This window comes from Numenius arquata, chromosome 9 (assembly GCF_964106895.1).
Source record: "Numenius arquata chromosome 9, bNumArq3.hap1.1, whole genome shotgun sequence".
NCBI lineage: Eukaryota > Metazoa > Chordata > Aves > Charadriiformes > Scolopacidae > Numenius > Numenius arquata.
In genome coordinates, this window is record NC_133584.1 from 2,012,987 (window position 1) to 2,037,570 (window position 24,584).

The window sequence follows — 24,584 nt, forward strand, 5'->3', positions numbered from 1 at the left end:
GGATGCTGGATAAAAACCACAAAATAATACAGGCCCACCAGGCAGATTTATTTTACCTGAGAAGACTTTGTGCTTTTTTTAATGGCTTTTCTTACGATTAAGTCAGCTTTTATAAACAATGAGAGCCATAATAACATACAAACGGTCTAACCTGAAAGATTGACTCAAGCAAAAAGGACAAGTCAAAGCACTGATACAAAATCAGAATCTTTCTAATATTTGGCAGTGCTAAGAAACAGCAAACAAGGCGGTCTTTGCTTAAAATAGCCTGTGCTTAATGTACACACAAAAAACTATGTGTTTTAACAGTCTGAAACCACAAGATGATCAGGAGTTACTAAAGGACTTGGCCTTATTTCCTTAAAAAAGTGGGAATTTTGAATACGGACAGGTAGTTTAGGGTCACAAACTGTAAGAGGCACTTCCCATCACCCTCTTGAGGCATTAAATCCAGGGGAGCACCATGGCCAGTAGAACCCAAGGAAGCACATCCCTCTAGTGGCAAAAGTCTGCCAGGTAAAGGTCACTGTCAAAAGTGGTGTAGAAAAATAGCTGTACAGTTCTGAAAATGTAGGCGTGTGTGGATGTCCTCAGATGCAGCTCATTTATTTCTTAATTTTTCCTTGGTGAATAGCAGTTGCACAGCACATTTCCACTTCCACATAAACTCTTTTGGTTTGCTTTTTTAATTCCAGTTCGTCCTTGGTAAGAAGCCTTTGAGTTAGCCTCAACGTTACCAGAAAGGTTTACCCTTTTCATCTCCAAAATCGCTCACGTGGCCTCTCTACACTAAATGCATTGGGAGTATACAGTTTGAAGTTTACATCTTGAGGTTTCGCCGTCAAGACCTCTATTTTTATGTACTAAAAGTTGTGTAGTAGCACAGCAGAAGACAGTATCTCTTCACCCAGCAGTCATAAGATGATCCATAAAACCTATTAACTAGCGGCAGCCTATGCCAGTCTCCCTGCCTTCATCCTTGCTCTCCAGACAATTAGCGCTCCTTCCATAACAACCTTCCATTTCCTATTTTTCCCTTGTTCATCTTACTAAGCCTGTTCCAGGAAGTAAAAAGGTAAAAACAGTATCAGTAACTTGAATATATTGCTAAAAGTGTTAGATTCAGAGCAGTTACTAGGAAAACACTAAGTTTAATATTTGTCCATTTAGATTCTTCCTTGTTATGCTTTTAAACCTCATTTAAAACCAAACCATTAAAAAAACCAAAACAACAAACCAAACAAAAAAATAACCAGAGCAACATAGAAAGATGTTCTAGAAAGACCACCTTTTGGATGATTTACACAGAGAAGTGTCCAGTCCTGAAAGACGCACAGAATTCTCTCAGTCATCTCTGGGGGTTGGTTTTTTGTTGTTGTCGTGGGGTTTTTTTTGTTTGTTTGGGGTTTTTTAAATAGTCTTTAAAGTCTTTTCCAGACACGGATTGTATAGGAGGTGAGATTGGGGAAAAGGAAAGAGCAGACAAGCATAAATTATGCATACACAAAAGGAAAAAAGTTAAAAGCTGGTGACAAAACTAATGAAGGAAGAGCAGCAGGGCTGACACTATCGGGGAAGAAGAGACATATCTAAAGAGAGAAACTTTGGAGATAATGTAGAGAAAATGAGAACAGACGTTGAACACCACACAGGTAGGGAAAAAATAGTGAAAGAATTTGTCAAAAGTTGTAGATCTAATCCTAATATCCCAAAGATCTGAAGGCATTTTTCTTTCTCAGTTCATCTTCCGCAAGGCATCGTGAAAGAATAAAGCCTTGCGGTTTCCTGTACTTTTCATTTAAAACTTTAAATACTAGAAATCACATGATGAAGACTAATATTACCAAATTGTTTCACATCTCTCAGGTCACAAAGCCCATTCTACATTGATGTTCTGGAGAAGAGGAGTAATTGTTGGCAACTGATATAAGGCATGTTGTCTGATTAACAACTTGAACAGCTATCCGAGATGAACTGCTACAGGGTTTCTTTCAAATTATCACAATCAACACAAACGTTGCTTATTTTTATTCATTTCGGTCAGTGAACCAGCAGGATGTATATATTATATAGCTCAGGCACAATTTGTCGGTGTGCACTTAAGACCAAGCATACCCTCACAAAATTGTTTAGTTGTCAGGTGTGGATTTCATAGAATTGTCAACGAGATTTTTGTCAGGTGTTTCATAATGATACCAAGGTCCATCCCCCCTGTGCCTCATCAGCCTGCGTGCCTCCAGCTCCATCAGCCTGGAAAAAACAAGAGCAACAGACACACTCAATGTAAGTTTATTAGCTTTGATCGTACATATATCAATGTTTAACATAAGGGCATCACTGACAACAGCACGGAGTTTAGCATCTACGCTTTATAAATACTAGTGAAACACAGGCAGTACCAAAATAGGAAGGGTTCAGCTAAAGCATGAACTGTTGCATCATTCTCTTTCCATTTTTTTCAGCAAGTTGTCTCACAAAATAGTAATAAAAATACTTGCAGGAGTTCTGTCACAGGCTCTCGCTTAGTAAGGGGCTAGACTATTTTGATACAGCTTTCAACTAAAAATAAATAAGAGCAAGAAAATCAGAAGTAAACGTGATGGCAGAAAGAGCTCTGCTGTTGTGGTCCCAATAGCAACAGTTCGTGGAACTTGGACTGTCTTCTACCACCACAGTTTCCTCTGAGTACAGAATAAACTCAGTACAACAACGTGGTTGCTGCTCACAACATTTCCAACAGCAGCAAGGAACACGGCAAGTCCTGTCCTCTGTCATTTAGCTACTCAATTAAGCCATGAGCATTAGCAGAGGCAAAAAGCTGTCCGTTTCCTGAGTCAGGAAGACAGAGTTAAAGACACCTTTATAGATACGAAGCCTTTTGAAGAGACGCTGTTGTTTTATCAGACTGCCTGTGTCAGCTACAGTACGTATCAATATTTTAAAAACCTCAACTACGTAACGTACCTCAGTTCAGTCTTCTTCGCTTCAATATCAAGCAAAGCCATCTCTTTCTCATAGTGCTTTTCAGGAGGGTCAAGGAAGTAACGAGCTATCCAGCGACTTATAGGGTGCTGGATAGTGGAAAAGCAGAGATTATTCACACGATTCCCAAGTAGAAAGGTCATTGTAACTACATGATACTGCGTGTTCCCAGTTCTACTGCACTGATACCCACTGGCAGGGATGTGGTCATCCTCATTACCGTACTCCACACATTTTACTCCCCAAAATACCATCAAGAGTGTCCAATTCTGGGCTCCCCAGTTCAGAAGGACAGGGAACTGTAGGAGAGGGTACAGCAGAGGGCTACAAAGATGATGAGGGGCTTAGAACATCTCTCCTGGGAGGAAAGGCTGAGGGACTTGGGTCTGTTTAGTCTAGAGAAGACTGGGGGGGGATCTGATCAACGCCTCTAAATACTTAAAGGGAGGGTGTCAGGAGGATGGGGCCAGTCTTTTTCCAGTGGTGCCCAGTGACAGGACAAGAGGAAATGGGCACACAGCTGAACACGGGAAGTTCCATCTAAACATGAGGAGGAACCTCTTTCCTGTGAGGATGGCAGAGCCCTGGAAGAGGCTGCCCAGGGAGGTGGTGGAGTCTCTGTCTGTGGAGACATTCCAAACCCACCTGGCGACGTTCCTGCTCAACCTGCTCTGGGTGACCCTGCTCTGGCAGGGGCTTGGACTAGATGATCTCCAGAGGTCCCTTCCAACCCCATAGCATTCTGTCATTGTGTGAAGAGGAAGGCCGACCATAACATGCCACCCTTTTACGTGTTTCACTCACTTTGTAGTATTCCCAGTACTCTGGAATATAACCTTCGGGAATCTCCGCAAGTTCAGCTTCACCTGACAAGGAAAAGAAGGGAGGAACGTTTAATTCAAGTATTATTTTTTTAAGTAGCTTCTATTCTGTCTTTCACATTAGGAAAAGATCATTATTTCACGTGGAGAGTACTTAATCCCTCAATCTGAGCTCTGTTCAGAAAAATTGGACGTGATTTTTCCAGACGCTTCCCTTGATACTGAGTTTATCTAATTCATAGACTTTAAGCCACACAACAAAAGGGTGAAATTAGCAGCTATAAAGAAGAAATAATTAAAATCAATTCCAGAAATGCCCTTTAAAGTATATAAGCTGAAAGCATGGATTTCTCCTAATTTCTCTATTAAATTAATTCTGTATTATTACAGTAGTAAATTTAAAACACATTGCCAAGCAGAATTTTGGCTTTTTGGCTAGATAAAAAGCGCCAGTTGCAGCGTATGCAGCCTTCTTAAAGAAGTACGTAACAGAAGGTAATGCAGACTCCTCACTTGAATACAGAAGAACCGTTCGCTAACCCTCACGGGTGTTGCAAAGACTCTCAAAAGATGGGATTTTTATGTTTTTTAAAAATGTGGAAAGCTTTTTTTGAAGAAAAAAGTAACAACTAGAGAAAAATGAAAATCCTGGGAAGATCTTCTATGTACTTATACAATATTATCACCACTGTTAGGCTTATTTCATGGTCTTCTGAAGAGTGAGCCTTAGAAGATCTCTCTTTTTTTTACCCAGCCTACTTAGTTCCCATTTAATAAATTTTTGACTTTGTACTTAGCTTAGTCACGAGTGAGCACTCACCGATGAAGACGTTGACGTACGTTATGAACAGCGCCACTGGTATTCCCGTCAGAAATATATAGAATCTCTGTAGAGGGGATAAAAAGCAAAAAGGAAATAGAAAGTCAGCCTGACAGTGTTTAGTTGAAGTTAGTCAATTAGCCAATTATTCTTAGATGCGCATTCATAGGGTAGGGGTGTTGTATGTGAAAATATACTAAAATAAGTTAATTAACAAAGTAGAATACAGGGACAGCGACGCTGTGTCAGCCCATGAGCCTTTTTAGTTCAGCTTTCAGCCTCTGCAGAGGCAGACAGTGATGCTCTCCCCGAGTGCCGGCTCAGCACCTTGCCAGGACCGGCTCCAGCACCGAACTGGGAGGAGGCACTGACACCGACGTGACATAATCCGGTGTAAATACAACGGCTGCCGGCTCTGGTAACTGCAGAAGGCAGATAAAGGAAGCCCGATCGCATGAAGGGAGTTGTATCAGGCTGGCTGGTACCCATCCTAATAGGCTTTATCCAAAACCTGGCTTTTTAGAGGTTGAGCGCAGGTCAGGCTTCCCCAGTCTAATCTCTGGTATTAGCGGTTTAAATAACTGAGGGGAAAAACCCTGCAGAAGAGTAAGGCAATACGTTTGAAAAACGAGGATGGAGTGGAAAGCCTTTGTAGGTTATGCATATATGAACACGGACTCATAATTTAAGAATGCTACTACAGCATTAATTTAAGCACCCATCACAATCTTTGCCACTTCGCCAGTCGTGGATCTTTTTACTTCATCTGCACCCGAGTTTACAACATACGACAAAAAAATTCATTAGGAGGGGGCTGGAAATTCCTGTTTATGTGAACAGTGCCAACCACGTTTTAGATGCTCACATAAACAATGGAGGAAATTGTATTTAAGACACTCTTACACCATTTGCAAGGGATGCATTATATTGGATGTAATAAATTTGGTCTTAACTCACCAACAAGTTGAGAAATCGAGTATCATAAAAACTTGTGGCCTTGATAATAAACATTCTCTTCCCATGGCTGCTGCTGTGTCGTACAGGAGCTGAAAATTGAACCAAAGCATTATGGTTGGTTTTTTTTTTTTCTCCTTTTGGCGATTGTGCCAGGATAAGGTTAACAACCCATGTGGGGAAAAGAAAAAAGCGACACAGAACAGCGGCTGAGGAGTTACGAGCTGGTTTTCCAGAGGAAATCAGTGTTCCTAAAAGCCCGACTGAACTAATTTCCTACTTTGCTAAAACACACCTATTTTCTTTCTAACTGTAGGTAGAGATCTATTTCTACCCTCAGGTCCCCACAAATAAATGACGGAATGTCCTTACGCGGGCCGAGTCAGTTCACAGATTGGTATGTTGGGAAGCTTAGCCTCCCGCCAATTCCCATCCACCTTCTGCCCAAGAACTGACAATTTCTCAGAGAAATGGGAGATACGCGTTGCACTCCCCGAGGCGAGCACCCCTCAGCCGGGGACCCCCCCGCTCCTCAGCTAGGATTCTTCTCCTCAGGCAGGAACCCCCATCTCTTCAGCCGGGATCCTTTTCCTCAGCTGGAGACCCCCCTCTCCTCAGCCGGGGACCCCCACCTCTTCGGCCGGGATCCTTCTCCTCGGCCGGAGACCCCCCCTCTCCTCAGCCGCGCACCCCGCCTCTCTCAGTGAGGGACTCCTTCTCCTCGGCCGAGCCTCCCGCTCCTCAGTGGGGTCCTTCTCCTCGGCCGGGATCCTTCTCCTCGGCCGGGGACCCCCCTCTCCTCAGCCGGGATCCTTCTCCTCGGCCGGGAACCCAGTCTCCTCAGCCGGGAACCCAGTCTCCTCAGCCGGGAACCCCCCTCTCCTCGGCCGGGGCTCCCGCTCCTTTGCGGGGTCCTTCTCCTCAGCCGCCGCCCGCTCCTCCGCTCCCCAAGGTCACCTCGCCCCTGCCACACCCGCTCCCCCCCTCACTCCTGCCGCCGCCGAGGTCCTACCGACGGTGCCGGGGAGGCGGGCGGCCCCAGCGAGCCAGGGGAGGCGAACACCGCCCGCCGCGCCGCTCGCCGCCCGCCGCGCTCCCCAGGCCGCCGCTGCCCGCAGCAGCAGGCTCATGGCCGCCATGGCTGGAACTGGCGCGGGGGGCGGAGCGGGCGGCGCCGCTCTGCGCGGCGGGGTGAAGCTAAGCGGCCGCCATCTTGGAAAAGGGCAGACCTTCGGCCCTCCTTCCGGTGCAGGGCATTGTGGGAAGGGCGGCCGGGGGCAATGGCGGCCGCCGTGGGGATGGCCGCCCTGTGCCGGCGCCTCGCGGGCGCCCTGCGGCTGGGCTCGGCGGCGGCCGGTCTCCCCGGGTGAGCACCGGGGCGGGAGAGGCCGGGGCTCGGAAACCGGCGCGTTGCGGGCCGTAGCGGGTTCCCGGGGGGAGGAGAGCCGCCTGTAGCGGCCTTGCCCCCGCGTCGGCCGGTGTCCGTCCCGGCGGGCCGGGCCGCGGGGCGGTGGGTGCTGTGAGGGGCCGCGGAGAGGCGGTGTGAAGCGGTTCCCTCTGCCCATCGCTGCTCCGCAGTCGTCATGCTGCGGCGCGAGGGTTTTCGTGTTTATTCCGTGTTTATAGCTTTTGTCGTTTAGTTAAAGTCAGTGTAGGAGGACATTTGTGTACAGCGTAGCTCAAACTTACTCTTTCTTTTAATTTTCAAACTTATTTATCTCTGATCATGGATAAACGATAAACAGAGGGTAGAGGGGGAAGCAACACTGTGACGTTTTTATTAAGTGACATTTTATGAAGAGCTCAACTCGCATCTTTAGCCCCTAGACCATGGTATTCACCTGCGGGACCTTTAGCTGCCTTTATGAACACAAGAAACACTCTCCTTTAGCCAAATGTTAGTTTTCCTCTCAAATCTGATTTCCCCGTTAATTTTTATGCAGATTGACTCAGAACCTGCTCCCCAAGAACCTAGCAAAAGCTGAGCCCCTCCGCCAGCTGAGGTTTGTGCACACTACTCTGCCTCGGAAAGGTCTGGAGGAGTTTTTTGATGATCCGAGAAACTGGGGAGAAAAAACAGTAAAGTCCGGTGAGTTTTATTTAGCATTTCTGACAGTGATTTTTGGGCTGAAACCTGCCCTACTGTTTTCCACTAGAGAAAGTATTCATAGCTACATAAAACTTTTATTTTTATACGTACGTACATGTACTTGTGCTTTTTATGTCTGTGAATTTTATTTTTTTCTGTGCTTAAGAAAGCGAATAGCTATTATGCAGCAAAATACTTTGCTGTAAATCCTCTGCCTCACTCTTGAGAGTGTTCCACAGAAGAGATGTTCCTTGATGAAATACACAGGACCACGGAAGGCTAATATTGCAATGTAAAGATTCATCTTACAGCTTTCTCTGCGTTCAGCTTTTTACAAACACAAACACTTTATGTCACTGCCTTTTTAATCTATTTGTATATTTAAAGCAAAGCTGAATATCTACAAGGATAGTTTTTCAAGAGGTGGTATTTTTTTTAAGTGATCCTTGCTCTGTTGAGTCAGCTGAGCCTGCTAATGTTTTTTTTTTTTTCAGAATAAGAGAATTTTGTCCTATTAAATTGATATTTCTTGTTTTTCTTACAGGGGATGCATGGAATATAAAGCAGCTAAGGGGCAAGAGCAGTGAAGACTTGCACAAACTTTGGTAAGTAAGTGTTAGTGAAGCAGCTTCTCTTCTTTCTTTAAAGAAGAACTTCTTTGCTGTGAGGGTGGTGAGACCCTGGCCCAGGTTGCCCAGAGAAGCTGTGGCTGCCCCATCCCTGGAGGGGTTCAAGGCCAGGCTGGATGGGGCTTGGAGCAACCTGGTCTGGTGGGAGGTGTCCCTGCCCAGGGCAGGGGGTTGGAACTGGATGATCTTTAAGGTCCCTTCCAACCCAACCCATTCTGTGATTCTATGATTCTTTCCAAGCAGCTCTGCCCGCTTTATTAAAACGTGGCTAATGAGCTTAACAACCAAGAAACAGCAGCTCCCCCCTGCTGGCCTTTCTCCACTATTTTTCAGTATTTTTGTTTTTTTATATGAAGCTGGCAGGTATAGGATACAGGATTATAGGTTGGACAACTGCACTCTCTCTATCCAGCAGGGGAGCGAGTGAATAATTGCCAACGCATCCAGAAGTTATTTCTGAAGTCCTGTGCTTTCTGATCTAGGTATGTCCTACTGAAGGAAAAAAACATGCTGTTAACTTTAGAGCAAGAATCAAAACGCCAGCTCAAGCCTATGCCAAGTCCAGAACGATTAGAAAAGGTAACTTTTTCGTACTAGCTAAAAATATAACTCCAAGTGAAATTGCTGAGTGAAAGGTGAAGTGTTTGTAAACTCGTTAAAGACCATTTTTAAAATTGTTTCCCTGATTTTAGTATAAGCACGAACTCTGCGCTCAAGCAATATAGTGGGAAAGGCCTCTCCACCTGCTATATAATACTAAGAAATATTTTGCCATTTTCATGCTCTGGCACTGCACTAGAGGATTTCTAGAAACTTCCTGCCAAACCCTTCACAAACTTTTTATTTTAATCTCTTAACCGTTGCCAGCTTCTTGCCTGATACCGTCTTCTCCGAACTTGTGTCTTTTAGTTCTTTGCTGTCCTCATTTTTGTCATCCCCTACTTCTTTTGCATCGTTGCGATTCTGCCACTAATTTATTAAATTCTTTCCTCAGTATCATTGAAAACTTCATTTACTTATAAATCAGCTGCCATCTCTATGCTTATGTCTCACAGATGGAAATTTACACCGTCACTGGCCAGCTAAATAATCCAGCTGGGATTGATTTTTGTATAAAAAGCCCCTATGGAAATGTATTTTATATATAAAAAAGGTTTTGTAAAAATAGCCCCTATTTATCCAGTGAATTTGGGAAGAGTCTGACCTTTACACTGTTCCCCTGAATTTCTTTGTATCATTAATCATTGAACTGTTATTTGCCATCACGTAGATCTGCAACGATATTACCATCTCTGCACTGTGTCAGATGTGGATTTATTTGGTTTATTTTTTTGATTTATTTTCACTTCTTCATGATTACTGAACAGTATTTTCTTAGTCCCACCTACACTTCTGTATTCAGCAACTACGAATCACGGAAGGACTGGTTTTGGGAGCGAACTGAAGCGCGTGGTCTCAGCACTTCAAAAAGTCAAATCTTACTAGTAGCCTGTTCGGCTTTGGCTGAAGCACAAGAAAAGTAGAATCAAGGACTAGTGAAATACTGTGATCACACTGAGACAAAATACAACAATCTGCTTATTAAAATTAGCTCTAGCAGCTTCCCAGAGCGTTAAATATGTTGCCACGTGTGATGTGTGTTACTAAAAACCTTCAACTCAAGTGTCATACTTAGGTCAAGGCAGCCTCTTCAGCGGCCAACAGGCATCGCTGAGGCTGTGACCGCACTTTAAATATCATTTGAATTGTCAGCATTGGTTTTTTTTGGCCCATCCTGAAATTATTTCCTATTTCCAGGTAGCAAAATCTATGAAAAATATAGACTTGGTTGTCAGAGAAAGAGAAATTGCTTTGAGGCTTTTGCAAACCGGCCATGAGAAACCAGTACCTGGCGAGTGGAGACACGACTTCTTAGGACGCACCTACTGGTATGGAAAAGGAGTTTTTTGTTTCATACGTGTGAATTTTTCATGCGATCTCTTTTTATCAGAAAATCCTTATCTAATCAAGAAAGGATGTATAGAACGAAATGTTTTCTGGTCAGCGTTAAGGTTCTTCTTGAGTTTTTTTGTTTTAGTTTTGTGTTTTTTAATGTGGTTATAATTGTTGCTAAATAATTAGTGGCAAACTCGGCCAGTAATTATAAGAAAATTAGTTCTGTGTAACTAATATGGTTTCTGCAGGAGGGGGATGTCTGTTACTGTAGCTGTTCAGTAACACATGAATGAACTAGGGACTGCAGTTCAAGTTGAACCGTCCCAATTTCTCTAGTTATGCAAAACCCACATACTGGGGGACAACCACCCAAATCACTGCGTGAGACCACCTAAACACACCTTGGAATTCCCTGCTTGGTCTTATTTAACTTAGAAACTTCTACCTTTAGAATGGTTTATTGTCTGGATACTTTCAATAGTCTGTAATTTCAGACGATGACGCTGAAGGCTCTGGCAGGACCTGCTATTTCATTAACCAGTATTTTACCCTCATCGTACCGGCATTTAAAGCACTAATTACAGCATTCAGCTCTGCAGTAACAGTGCAGATAACAGAAGGTGACCACACTATTATACTGGTGATTTTTCAGTTGTTATGCTTTTGTTTACCCATTAAATATTAATCAGCAGAGTACAAAATGCACCAACCACTAGATTTACATCTTTAGGGTAAGGCTTCCTCACACCTCTTTCTGCATGGAAACCCTGGCCCCAAAGAAGGGTTTGCCCACGCATTTGGAAGTCCAGTCCCCCCCAGTTTAAGCAGGGGAAAAGGGGGCAGATGACACGAGATGGTCTGTAAGCACATGCAGAAACTCTGCCACACGCGTAGCAGTAGGTCTGACACAGTCTGGGTGCGCTGGAGTCTGTAGGTCAATCTGCACGAGCCATCCGTGCAGCTCCTATGCACCAGAAACCCCAAACACAAATAATAAAGTCTATATTTAGAGGGACTCTATAGAGTCTATATTTACGTTGAGGCTGATTTGCACTTGACATGACACTCCAACACTGGCATTTAAAAGAAAATTGTAGTAGAAACAAAGCTCTCTTTACACACAGTTTGTTCAAATCAGCTTTTGAAAGTTTTCTTACAAAGGAGTAACTTTAAAACATAACTCTAAAGAATCTTTATCTATACTGGGCCCTCCCTTCAAACATCTACAGTTGTTAAAGCAAGACCAGTTTCTACATGAAGACCTGGGGCGACGAGGTGTAGTTACAAACCAAGCAAGAGAGCTGAAAGTAAATACCCAAATTCTGCAATCTACCCATCAGACCACTTTATCGCCCTGCTGTAACCAGGTGTAACTGGTAGAATCCAAGAATGAAGACAGAGAAAAGGAATTATAGAAGGTACATTTTTTTTTGTCTTCAAACAGGTACAGTTACAAGGAATGGCCAATACCGTGGTACTTGAACAAAAAATACAAAAAGAGGAAATTCTATTACTTACCTCACGTGAATCACTTCATCAGGTAAAAAAGTTTTTTGACGTTGAAAGTTACTTTCTGATCTGTTCCTCAGTCCTCCTCATTCCACTTTGCAGGGCAAAAATAGTAGTAATCTTGTTTTTACAGCTAGTAGGACAAAAACATGACTTTTTAGCTACAGCTTGCTCTCTCTCTTTTTTTTTTGCTCTTCCCATCTTAGTTATGAAGAGATTTGGTTATCTGTGAAGTTGCACTGTAAAAGTAGCTTTAGGTGCAGCCTACCTGAGATCCTCCCAGAGGCTGCATTTCTGTAGAGCTCAAAAGCAGAAGAAAAAAAAAAAAATCTAATTTGCTTTGCAGACATTTTTGCATATTGAAAGCAAATTAATACTCAGGTTATTAATCAGTGGGAGCCTCTGTTTGACTACGGGGGTGAGCTCATTAAGGCTGTTACAAGCTCTCTAGAAATTAACCACACTGACTTCTTTATTTCAGGCTCAGGCTTGAAAAATCATTACGTAGAAGAGCAAGAAGGCAAAACCTGGAGAGGACGAGGCGGAAGGTCTTGGAAAGGAAGTTCCCTCACCTTGCTGTAAAATCTCAGAGCCAGTAACGCGCTGGAAATACCTTTGTGACCGGAACACGAAACAAGTTCTAAAAGCAGCAAACAACTCCACTGAGCGTTCCTGAAAGCCTCCATCTTTTTTTCTTTTTCTTTTTTTTTAATCCTGCATTTGACCTAAATTAAATTTATGGTCTGGAATTACAAAAGCAGTTTTGGTGCATAACTCAAATTAATCCTGTTTCTAGAAACATTTGAAAAATGATGCATTAACCAGCTATTATAAATGTGAGATGTACATCATTAACAGTGACAAGCAGCGAGTGCCAGATGAAAGAATTAAGTGTAGGGATAATATTTACCTGGTTTAGTTTAACAAATACGCATTAAAACCAGACAGAAAGATGAGAGCCTGATCGTCACCCAAGTTACGTGTGCTTTCTGCATAAAAGCATGGGAAAATATGCTCTTTGGTCTCCTACAAGGAACTTCTTCCCTGCTTTAAGTCAGGTTTGTTAGAAAGTGTGAAATATTTAGCGTGTGAACTTTTAACAATGCAGTCTTTATACCTAAATTTCTAGATATAAAATTGAAACTTTGTGCAATGCTTTTTTGCAGTGCCAAGTATTTGAAGTAGAAACAATTTGAAGTAGAAAGGTAACAACAACTGAGAGCAGTAGCAGCAAACACCTACCCCATGAAAGCTTTTAACCTTCACATGAGGTTGTGTAGAAACTAAGAATCAAATCACAAATACTAGTCTTTCAGGAAGTAAATGTGCTACAATATAATCTGATAAACCACTGGAAACTCCAAGGGAACCAAAACTGAGGAGACAGGCGTATCTATCTCCATCATCTTGACCTTCAGTTACTCCTCTGCAGAACACAAAATACCCACTTCTTACACAGAAACTCTTTACAGTGGTGAGAAAACCCCAGAAAGTCTTTCGCTCTCCATATGGTGCTGCAACACTCACAGCTACTACCATCGTACTGCAGTTCTTTTAAGATACACGGAAGATAAAAGCTGATGAGCCATAATGAAACCTAAGCACACGACACAGAAGGAAAGCTTAAAACACTTAGTCCCAACCAAAAGAAAAAGCAGAAAAGCCTACTTTATATCTTCACTTAGAGCTACAAGCTGCCTGGACAACATTAGTACTTCACTGATGCCATACTAACTTCATAGACCATTATTGAGGAGAGCTAAGATACAAGTTCAGTTGAGGTTCCACACTCTACATGAATGCAAATTAAAGTCTCTTTCTTCCCGCTGGTGACTTACATCACCTGTTGTAGCTGACTTAAGTTTGCCTCATTTTGTGAGAGAAAAGCGGTTTACCAGTAAAAATTGAAAATCTAGGAAGTCTATAACTAGAAAAGTGTAGAGCAAGCAACTTTGTCTCAAGAGCAAACTAATGCTTTTCATGATAGGACAAAACCAGGCTGTTTTGATAAATTACTTTATTAGGAGGTAATGTGAAACTCTTCCAACTAGAGGCCTCATCATTATTTACCCACAAGATCTTAGGATGCGAAAAATATAGCAGTATTGTTCAAACTTGGGGTTTTTTTTTAATCAGTTAAATGCTATTTGGTTTTCCACGGCTTTTAAGGAGCAAAACTTTGTTGTGTCCCAGTAGAGAATATCACACAGTTGGAAAGTGAAGCTTAACAGCAACACAGAGCTGCACCTCGACAGCTTCTCCTCCTCCTTCCCCTGAGCGTGCTCCCCGCGCCAAACGCAGGCACTTACTGACCCTGTGGTGAGTTGGCCAAGGGACCCAACCAGCCATAAACACATGGTGACTGTCCCCTCGAGCTCCAGCTCCCTGGAAAATGCCAAACCACATCCTGAGCTCTTCTAGGACTACGCTCCTCCTCCCGGAGAGACCATTCTTCGCCTCAGCTGCCCTGGCTCGAACAAGTTTTGCTTCTCACCTACATCACAAAGGCATTAAATACATTCTTAGAGATCAGGTGGAAAGCACTGAAACGCTTTATGGAAATGAAATTGCTCCAGAGCGGGAAATAAGCAAACCAGTGCTTCGCAGAACATTCACTACACGGAATGTAACACTTTCACCAGAGAGTGAGAGTTACACCAAACTCAGTCACTTTATAGTAATTACTAAATACAAACTTTCCATTTTTAAAACAGAAGGGTAACTTTCTCTTCAAGTACTCACAAAATTGCTCAAATATAAAAGACCAAATTTTATTTTTTAAGAGAGAAATAAGAGCGATTTAAGGCCAAAGTACCAGCAAGGAAGACTAATATATGGAAGTAGAGGAGAGATTTTTTAATAAACTCGCACGGGCATTTGCAAGGTTATGCCTCTAGCTATTTGCTAAATTGTAAAGCTGTTCCCAGGAAAAGATACTAGAGAAAAATAGACATTTATACAAAATTATAAAATGCTTGTTACATGAATTATTGCTTTACAAGGGATGTAAACAGCCTTTTTCTATGATAGTACCAATTAGGTCTCTCAAAATTTCTAAGGTTTGTTAAAATGGAACTTGAATTACACAAAAAATCCCATATAAACTTTCTACAAAAAAGAGAGTCCATCCCATTCCTGAGTCTGCTAAAGCTATGAAACAGAAGGAGCACTGAGCAGGCAGCCGTCGGCACAGTCAGAGGTCTAAGGACATTTTCTTTCTACACACTGTTTCCCTCCTTCTTCGTATTCTTGTTTAGAAATCCACATCTGTTGGAAAGTACCCTACAAAAAAAAAAAAAAACAAAAAACAAACAACAAAACACACAATAAAAAAAATAAATCAGAAAACAAATGAAGGTTAAGTGAAAGACGATTAGCTTTTAGTACGAGGGGAAAACAAACCAGTCTTTACATAACAGAATCACAGAACGACATGGGGTTGGAAGGGACCTCTGGAGATCATCCAGTTCAACCACCCCTGCCCAAAGCAGGTCCACCCACAGCAGGTTGCACAGGAACGTGTCCAGGTGGGGTTTGGAATGTCTCCAGAGAAGGAGACTCCACCGCCTCTCCGGGCAGCCTCTTCCAGGGCTCTGCCACCCTCAACGTGAAGAAGTTCCTACTCATGTTTAGATGGAACTTCTTATGTTCAAGTTTGTGCCCATTTCCTCTTCTCCTGTCACTGGGCACCACTGAAAAAAACTGGCCCCATCCTCCTGACACCCACCCTTTAAGTATTTATAGGCGTTGACCAGATCCGCCCCCCGCAGTCTTCTCCAGACGAAAGCGACCCAAGTCCCTCAGCCTTTCCTTATAAGAGATGCTCGAGGCCCCTCATCATCTTTGTGGTCTTCTGCTGTACCCTCTCCAACAGCTCCCTGTCCTTGAACTGGGGAGCCCAGAACTGGACCCAGTGCTCCAGATGGGGCCTCCCCAGAGCAGAGGGGGAGGATGACCTGCCTCCAACCTGCTGGTCACACTCTTCCTGATGCACCCCAGGATGCCATTGGCCTTCTTGGCCACAAGGGCACATTGCTGGCTCATGGGCATCCTGTTGTCCACCAGGACTCCCAGGTCTTTCCTCAGAGCTGCTCTCCAGCAGGTCAGCCCCCAACCTGTCCTGGTGCAGGGGGTTATTCCTCCCCAGGAGGCAAGTTATTAAATAAGGCAAGTTATTTTTTTGAATCAAAGTACTCAAGTTGTCTTATTTTTTAAATATATTCTCTCCACCTTACCACGAGGATGGAAAAGATTACAATTGCTATGGTAGCACAAACACTGCGACACACACTCATATAGCACTAAATTTTTGGGTGACAGAGCTGCTTAGCGTAGCAACATAGTAACATGGGTTTACTCACCAAAGAAGCCAAAATTGAGCCACCAATCCACGAGCTGAACCTCCGCTCCACCGTTGTGTTGTTTGCTATCAACTTCAGGCGCATGCTCTGAACGGAAGAGAGGTAAAACAAAAGAACAGAGAAATTGTAGGCGGGTGACCTTTAGGGACAAGAGAAGGACAGCGCAAGGAACTGGGTGTATATACCAACATGCAGGTGAAAAGGGTCAATTTTATTAAACTTGTAATAATGCTCATCTGCCCTGTGCTTAGAATTGAAGAATAGCCACAGCAGAACAGAGCCCACGTGGCTTTTATCTTGTCTCCCAACAGAGAGCAGCAGTAAATGCTTAAGGCTAGAAATAGGGCAGGTAGAGAGCAGTAATACAGTATACGTACGCTATACAATATGTATCGTCACCTCCTACACTTGGCTACTGAAAATGTGCTCTGGAACTAACATGTCTAACGTTGCTGAACTTCATCCATCTAGTCCTTTTCAGACCCATTCATTCCTTTTGCTTTCAAAATGCATTGTAGCAGTAAAAATCTTTGAATTTCAGTGGGTTCTTTCCCAGCTGTTATAAGCAGCAGTGAGTAACTACCTGTTTCTCGTAACATTCATGATTTCAGAGTTGCTACACGTAGAACTTTTTTCATGAATATGAATATTCAAGAAATATCATAAGCTCTATGTGCTCTCAAGAACAAGGTATTAATACTTTCTTTGACATAAAGTGATCAAAAAAAAAAATACAAGTATGTTAAATGACCAGGTTTTATCTACGAGTAAGTTCAGCTGTCTGCAGAATCCAGAAAGAACAAGTCCCGTGAGGAATTGACAAGACCTCGGGCAGAATGACTGAATGTGCCTCAAATTAGTCAGCGGCACTTCAGCAGAGGCCACCAAGGGAAATAGTGACTGTTGCTTAGGGACAGCTACAGAACTCAAGATCACAATCTGAAAGCAGGAACGAAGAAGTCAAACACGAAGGAAGCAGTTGTATTGTAACTGCTGGAATTCATTTCATACAACAACTTTTCAAGACTTCTTTCTTTTCTTTGGAGAAGGAAGAGATTTCTTTCCCCAGAGGAACCCAGCAGCTGAAGAGATTTCTAACAGAGCCAACGCTATGAAACATGCTCATGTATTTATATGGCAGAAAAGCAAAATGATAAGTAACTCAATGCAGCAATTAAAAGAGTTGTTTTACCGGTGGAGTTTTCTGAGACAGCTCTCTGTTCAATCTGTCTGTGAAACTCTGGATTAGAGTGTTTCCTCCTGCTACAATCACGCTGCCATAGAGGCCCTAGAAAGAGAGTAAGTGACCTACAATATTAACTCTGAAATCATTCTGAAATCAACTCTTCCACAGAATACAGAGCAATGGCACTCAAGCACATATAATCAATCAACAGCAATAATACTTGATGCCAACAGTATTGCCTCTCCCAATCAAATTATTTTTTTTAATCACTTGAAAGATATTTGAAGACAGCTTAATATTAAACTATCCAAGGAAGACAGAAACTATGCAATTAATGGCTCTAAATGATTTCACAGAGTATTTTCTACTGTAGAGAACCCTACACCTACAGATACCTCCTGTATCCGAACTGTCGGTTTCCTTACAGATGGGTGTTCCAACCACAAAGGAACACCCTGGAGCACTGCAGCAGTCCTCAGTCTCACTAATGCTGCAGTTGGTGAACACAACACACAGCCTGGCTCTGCTCAGCCAGCCTGATATGCCAGCAAAGAGGAAAAAAAAATAAATAAAAATATTTCAAACAACCCCCGGGCAGTTCGTATCAAACTCGACTATTTTCAAATTGACACCTGAGAAAGCTAGAACATAGTTTTAAAAAGGAAGTTTTCCTTTAAAACCTCTTTTCTTCCTTCTACTCTCTACTTTCTAGACATAACCAATCATATGGAATTTTGGTATATCTGTCACACCCAAAAATCTGAAGATAACGCTCAAACTTATGAAAATAAAATGCTCATCTTAAGCCAATCCAATGCACATTATGCAGTGCCAGCCACAAAATCTGGACACTAGCTGCTTATTTATGGGTAGAAACACTGATTAAAAGATCCTGATTTAGCATTTTGTAAGACAAAACAGTAATTCTACATGCTCCTATATACAAATACGTAATATTCAGAGAATTATTCTAATGTGTTTATCATCATCCAAGGAAATCCACATTTCTTCATCGACAGTGTTCTGGTCCCCCCCAAAAAAATCCCATCAGGACAAAAATATCTATGCCTTAAAATAAAACACGTCTGACTAACACTTACCGGCCTGATGTCTATATCACACATTCCAACGCTTGTTGTGACAACGTGGCTCACACCCAACATCGTGTTACCAGATAAACCCTAGAATTAAAATTAGTAATCTACATATCATCACTTCAAAAGAGCAAGGCACAGAGAAGCCCTGAATGAATTGAGTTTACAAATATTACTAGAGAGGGAGCTAAGCATTTTTTAGGGAAGGAAAAAAGAAAACCCAAACCCTATTTTCCCATTCAGGTCGTCATCACCCAGTTTGAACTACATTTTGTCCTTTGCTCCCCCAGCCCTAAAACAAAGGGAAACTGTACCCCCAAGAGAACCACGCGGTGTAAATACACACATACAAATCATGAAATTAAGAACGTCATGCAAAAGGAAGGCATGGGATAATCTAGTAACTTAAAGCCTTCCAATTACTGCACATCACAGTTATTTTACCTTTACATTAGAAGGGTCAAACAATCCCTCAGGAATTTTTAGACGCTCAGCACCGAAGTCACAGTTATAACCGTTGGGAAACTCGTAATGAACTGTTGGCATCTGCGCTGCCACCCTGGAGCATTTGTCAGAGAGTCACATATTAAAGTGCAATGTAAACAGGATGTTAAGCTAAGTGGCATTATAAACCAAAACTTCAACTGGAATATTGTGATTGATATGCTTTAGTTTTATATTTAATTCCAAGAGGCACGAGATCATAATAAATATTAACAAAAGTCTATCACCTGGAGGTAGACTGTATTTCTACTTTCAGAAATAAACAGATTTAATCTAAAAACTTCTCTAATAAACTCAGCCAACAGCAGTAACAGGCTAAGCACCCCATGCACAACCAATAATTGATTTTACAATAAGAAAAAGACAGTGACGTACTGTTCATCATAGGTTGAATCCGATACTTGGAGGACAGAAGCTTGGAAGTCCTGAATGACACACTACGGAGTTAAGAATAACACGGTTATAGGAATTTCAGTCTTCAGGTGATAGAATTTATAGAATTGATACTGACTTTAAGATTTTCTAGTTTTTCAAGAGGAAAACCTGATATACTTGCAAACAAAACCTCTTTATGGGATGCCTAGGGGAGTTTGAGGGTGGGAGAAACAACCCACTTACATTACACATGTAGTTGTGCCAAGACCTAGTGACCTGAGGTAACTTCTCTTTTCTCTTCCAATTTGCTGGTGACCCCTCACGAACCGCCTCCTGAGATTGCGGGAAACATGACCATCAGTTAACCATTTAAGCCTCTCCCCAAGCAAGCACTTAATAAGTAACGTTATTTTCCCACCTTTGAAGCAATCATATATGGAGGAATTATCTCTATGTTCATTTCCTGAAACAATTCCCGACACTGCATAGTAATAAAGTCTCCTGCAAGTGGTGATTTTACAATACCTAAAAGACAACAAAAAAGTAATAGAGAAAAACACAAGTAATAGAGAAAAAAATTGCAAATAAACTCTCCCAATAAACTATTTGTCAGTGAACACCATTAGGGTTTTTTTTCCCATATTTAAGGGAATAGAGTTTTGTTGTTTTTAAATCTGTGTAAAAGCAGGAAGAAAACTAACTTGACCTTGATACCACAATGCCGTTATCCACGCAAGTTTTTACCTTGCTGAAGTACATATCCATCGTGCACTGGAATAGCAGTGGTATGCGTTGCTCCGCTATCTAAAATGAGACCTGTAGATCTCCCGTTAGCAAAACTAACAAAAATGATTAAGGACAATATTGTTATTTTCACCATAGGAAATAATACTGCCATGCAATTAAAAGGATAACAAGGACTGAAGACCCCTGATGTGTTTTTCATCAGCTTTACAAAAGGATTTGCTGTTTTCCAGTCAAATCTTCTTTCTATGAAGTGACCACCTCATAGAGAGAATGATTTTTAAATTCTGTCTGTGAACTACCTTAAGCTTTGGACGTACGAAGGCGAGACTTCAAGTCAATACTACGCAGCAAGCTCTAAGTATATCCAATTCATTTAGACTCTGAAGGTGAAACATATTATTAGTTTAAAATAATTACAAATGTTCATCTTAAGGCTACGGGAACTTCAAGCTCTAATTACTGTATTTAGCAGTCAGGACAAACACCATTTCAGGTCTGTAATCTTACCCATGGTATACAACGGGGGGAAAAAAATATAAAATAAGAGACATTGCCTTCAAGGAAAACAGATTGGGAGAACTTCAAAACTGAGCTCTAAAGCTCAGAAACAGAATTTGTTTACTTCCTCCTTTGATGTTTATAGAAAAATTAATTTAAAAGAAGTTAGACATGCTGTTATAGTAGGAATTGCCTAGAATAAGTTTACTGTCATTTCCAGGGAGAGCAGTGAAACATTCCAAAGGATACGCTGTCAGGACGGCGGTTTTACACAAGAAAAAAGCAGGGATGTTGTAGTGTTCAAACATCAATTCAGTCAGTTTTTCACGCTTTGCTCTAGTATTCCACTAGAAGAAAAAAAAATAAACCAAACCACAAATAAATGACCAAAAGCAAGAAATGTTTATCCTGAGGATCATCAGAGCACACTAAAAGAATGCTAGCCTAATAAAGAAGTAATTAGAATTATTATAGCCACCGTATCAAAATTTTATACACAGATTTCTACTAATTTACTTCTTTAGAAACTTTTTATTCCAATTCTACTAAAATACATTAATGCTTATCTATCACACAAAATTAAAGTAATATTGACTTAAATATACAAAAAGACTTCTGAAAATCAAGGGCAAAAGTGATACATACTTTTACTGTTACGACAAAGATTTCTTTACACTTCTACAGCTCTCCCAGTATCTGTCTCTCCAAAAACTTTCTAAAACAAGTAACATGCCCATTTTACAAGGGGAAAGATACATGAAATAACTTGCCCAGTTGAAAGAAAAATAAATCCAGATTTTCCTGTTTCCAAGGTATCTTCCTACAGTTCTACTACACTTGCAATTAAGCCAGGATATATATCAATTATTCTACATATTACTGAAAACGGCAAGTTTTTTCCAAGCCAATACGTTAAAAGTAAGATTAGTTCTGCAAGGAGAATGCTAATGGGAACCTCTATTCAGAACAGACACCCACCGAGTCATCAAACATGAAAGAACCATTGCAAATTCATCCATATTCCACAAGCTACAATTCAATGCAAGGGAATAATAAAAATTCTTCTCATAAGATTTTGTTAAAGATAGGAATAACTTCTGTATGGCATATTGGCATAGCTACCTTTTGTATTCTGACTTTAAGATCCGCCCTTCGAATGCTGAGCACTATTAAATAACAGAAACCTTGTCCACGTGTTATCCCAGAAATTTGTATTTGCCCACTTCAGTTACCTTACAGGGCCATTTACAAAAACGAAGACAGAAAACCTAAAACTTCTCCATGATAAAAATTATTCTCTCATGTAATATTAGTTGCAAGGCTGAACGAAGCGACAGATTTTCAATGACATTAGGTGTATTTTAATACATATGAAGACATCCAAATATCTTTTGCTTTTATTCTAGGCAGTAAAGTGAGACTTATTTTTTTTCTTTAATTTTGACTTCTTTTTGTTAAGTGAAAAGCAACAGTACATTGTAAGTAATTTCTAATACAACTCACGTGAACTATTTCAAATTGTTCTCTTTTTTAGACGTGTTTCTTAAACAGATTACTTTCCAGAACTTGGCAAAGTATTTCAAAATTATTATTTCTGTAGCTAAGTCTTAACACTCGTAACCTACAAGCCAATGTCAGACTTGCCCAAGACCAATGTCTGTAGAGTCAGCAAGAAGATACAGTTAAGAGTTTTCAAAATGGAAAGCTGCTTTTACTCACCGGTGCTTCAGACATAAGGACAGGATGCAAACTTGCTTCAGATTTAATATGCATCTTGTAAGTGTGATCCAAAATTGCCTGGAAACTATCCCAGTCTTCAACTGTAACAACATCGAAGCGAGCAGAGGAGTTACTTCTAAGTTTTGTTCCATTTCATAAATACATAAAGGTTTTCCAATGATTTTTTTTTTATTGCATAGAGCTCCTTAGTCAAAAAGCTGTCCTCGGCTGACACACAACTCCCTTAATAGCTTTGTAGAGTTCTCTTCTCTGTAAGCATCACAATCATTACATTTCAAGAATTATGCTGAAAGTCTACTAACTCCGTAAACCAACTATACTTCATGCAATTTGTAAATCACGTATCTGTTCTTACGGCTCCTGTTACCACACACACCCCCCATCTGTTTACATGAAAGCTATGACTTTTTGTGGCCCACCAATGCTATTCTAAAAACAGGTAGAAAAAAAGACAGAGCACCATACTCATTCCATTTTTTAAAGGTGAAATGGCCTCCATATTCTCCCTTGGAACTCTCAGGGCATTGGTGTCTATGTAGTAAGTCGGGCCCCCTTGTTTGCCTTTGTCACCATCTATCTCCATGAGAGTGCTGCCATTATCCCTTTCTAGCACCACACCAATGGCTGTTGGAAAATCAACCTGTAAGGCAAAAGGTAAGGAGTATATGAGAACTATTAGTGTTTTGGGTGTTTTTTTCGCTCATAAATTCAGAGCTTTCCTTATAGAATACAGTCAGAACAAAACCCAGCATATTCTGAAAGCTCGTAACTAACACACAAGATCCAAGGCTTAAATTCATGTTTTATTTCCATTGAGTGGCACAGATTCTCACCTTTGGACAGTCCTCGCCTGCATAGCCTGCTCTCACCGTGTACGAGCCGATGTCAAAAACAAGAGCCCCAACTTCATCTGAAAAGAGTGTTAATAAAGGGATAGTGAACAGTTATTACGCTCTACTACAATCCTGACTTTCCCTGTCCCCCGTCTGGTTTGCTTGCAAAAGAAGAAAAGCAAGTCAAAACATCTTTTCCAAGGCAAGAAGAAATTCTGTTCAGAACTCCAGTTACCAGAGAGCTATTAGAAGAGTGCAAATAGGCTTTAATTGGGATTTAATAGGCTTTAATTTAATTTAGAACATTCCTTTAGCATAAGTAAAGGGGGGATTCTAACAGAAGAGGGACAACACAGTTGCATCTAAATACATTAGAAGACAAAACTTTCAGAAAGCGCTGGCTTAACAGTCACCCAAATCCAGGTGAGCCCAGACCTCCCGGGGGTGATGAGAATTAGAAAGGTGGGCCTGAAAACGCCGATTCTGTCAGTGAGGGCTGGCACACCTCACCCCTGTGGCCCCCGGTCCTCACTGAGGTGGCTCTGAGCACCCCCAGCAGAACCAAAGCCTGAGACAAAGCACCTGGACTCCGCTCCTCACCGCAGGGTGGGCAGAAGGGCCCCGGCAGGGAACGACACCCCGCTTTCCACAGCGCGGGGGGTCTTTCGGGGCCAGCCGGCACCCGAGCGGCGCTAATTCAGCCCACGTCCGGGGCTTGGCCCGTCTCCGGAGGGAGCCCAGAGGGATATAAACAAGGCCTGCTGCCTCCTCTTCCTCACGCATGCTGCGGAAGGACCGGGAGGGCTTCGGCAGAGGCGGGCCGCAGCCCCCCCACCCCGTTGCCCAGGGCCTGAGGGAGCGGCGGGAGGCGGGAAGCACCCGGGGGAAGCTCGCACGCGCCGCCTCACGGGACGGGGCCGAGCTCAACGGTCGCGGGGCAGGGGAGGGGAACGGGCAAGCGCGGCGGCGCAGGACTCACCTCCCCCGTACACGCCGCCGCTCATGGCTGCCGCTGGGCCCGCTCTGCCCGGCCCCGCCGCCCGCCGGCTCCTCTTCTCGGCGACCCGGCAACAATAGCACCTTCGCCCCTCTCGCCGCCGGCGCTCAGCCTAACATTGCAGGCCGCCGCCTTGCCGCCAATAGCAGCGCCCGCCGCTCGGCACAAGGGCCAATCGGAGCCGGAGGGAGGCGGGGCCATGCCGCGGACAGCCAATCACAAGGCAGGAAGCGGAGGGCGGGCAAGCGGTCAGGCCAGCAGGCGCGGGTGCAGTGCGCGGGAGCGGCGGTGTGAGGAGAGTGGCGAGGCGGGAGGTGTGAGGAGTGGGCGGGAGGGGCCTGGGCGGGCGGGCGGGCGGGCGGATGGATGGATGGATGGATGGATGGATGGATGGATGGATGGATGGATGGATGGATGGATGGATGGATGAGGTGGGGAGAGTCAAGGGGAAGGCTGCTGAGGTAGAGAAAGGAAGCTTGGGAGTCCTGAGGACTCGTGGGGTGGGCTTGC

General features: G+C 42.7%; 3 protein-coding genes across 3 annotated transcripts; 1 reads left to right on the top strand and 2 right to left on the bottom strand.

Annotated features, from left to right (window-relative positions):
- Positions 1-26: 26 nt before the first annotated feature.
- Positions 27-6,809, bottom strand: NDUFB5 (NADH:ubiquinone oxidoreductase subunit B5). Its single transcript, XM_074153870.1, has 6 exons — positions 6,590-6,809; positions 5,581-5,669; positions 4,624-4,690; positions 3,787-3,848; positions 2,965-3,071; positions 27-2,250 (listed from the first exon to the last, which is right to left on the bottom strand). The coding sequence occupies exons 1-6, from the start codon at positions 6,714-6,716 to the stop codon at positions 2,130-2,132; spliced, it is 573 nt and encodes a 190-aa protein (XP_074009971.1). The 5' UTR covers positions 6,717-6,809; the 3' UTR covers positions 27-2,129.
- A 29-nt stretch (positions 6,810-6,838) lies between these two features.
- Positions 6,839-12,569, top strand: MRPL47 (mitochondrial ribosomal protein L47). Its single transcript, XM_074153869.1, has 7 exons — positions 6,839-6,943; positions 7,521-7,666; positions 8,211-8,271; positions 8,778-8,874; positions 10,093-10,223; positions 11,675-11,770; positions 12,221-12,569. Exons 1-7 carry the CDS (start codon positions 6,858-6,860, stop codon positions 12,336-12,338), a joined length of 735 nt encoding a protein of 244 aa, XP_074009970.1. The 5' UTR covers positions 6,839-6,857; the 3' UTR covers positions 12,339-12,569.
- Positions 12,570-13,745: 1,176 nt separating this feature from the next.
- On the bottom strand, positions 13,746-24,177 carry ACTL6A (actin like 6A). The gene is made up of 14 exons (XM_074153868.1): positions 24,057-24,177; positions 23,078-23,154; positions 22,710-22,884; positions 22,224-22,324; positions 20,754-20,851; positions 20,004-20,098; positions 19,678-19,784; positions 19,503-19,592; positions 19,260-19,321; positions 18,825-18,939; positions 18,387-18,467; positions 17,293-17,388; positions 16,101-16,187; positions 13,746-15,021 (listed from the first exon to the last, which is right to left on the bottom strand). The coding sequence occupies exons 1-14, from the start codon at positions 24,079-24,081 to the stop codon at positions 14,941-14,943; spliced, it is 1,290 nt and encodes a 429-aa protein (XP_074009969.1). The 5' UTR covers positions 24,082-24,177; the 3' UTR covers positions 13,746-14,940.
- Positions 24,178-24,584: the final 407 nt, after the last annotated feature.

Excerpts from the sequence above, each read along its gene's own strand:
- NDUFB5 (XM_074153870.1), bottom strand. The coding sequence starts at position 6,716 with ATGGCGGCCATGAGCCTGCTGCTGCGGGCAGCGGCGGCCTGGGGAGCG. Across the intron at positions 4,691-5,580 it reads CTCGATTTCTCAACTTGTTG|AGATTCTATATATTTCTGAC; the intron begins GTGAGTTAAGAC and ends TCCCCTCTACAG. Across the intron at positions 3,072-3,786 it reads AGTACTGGGAATACTACAAA|CACCCTATAAGTCGCTGGAT; the intron begins GTGAGTGAAACA and ends TCCACTATCCAG.
- MRPL47 (XM_074153869.1), top strand. The coding sequence starts at position 6,858 with ATGGCGGCCGCCGTGGGGATGGCCGCCCTGTGCCGGCGCCTCGCGGGC. Across the intron at positions 6,944-7,520 it reads GCGGCGGCCGGTCTCCCCGG|ATTGACTCAGAACCTGCTCC; the intron begins GTGAGCACCGGG and ends ATTTTTATGCAG. Across the intron at positions 8,875-10,092 it reads GTCCAGAACGATTAGAAAAG|GTAGCAAAATCTATGAAAAA; the intron begins GTAACTTTTTCG and ends TCCTATTTCCAG.
- ACTL6A (XM_074153868.1), bottom strand. The coding sequence starts at position 24,081 with ATGAGCGGCGGCGTGTACGGGGGAG. Across the intron at positions 23,155-24,056 it reads CGGCGGCGTGTACGGGGGAG|ATGAAGTTGGGGCTCTTGTT; the intron begins GTGAGTCCTGCG and ends CACTCTTTTCAG. Across the intron at positions 18,940-19,259 it reads GATTCAACCTATGATGAACA|GGTGGCAGCGCAGATGCCAA; the intron begins GTACGTCACTGT and ends CAAATGCTCCAG.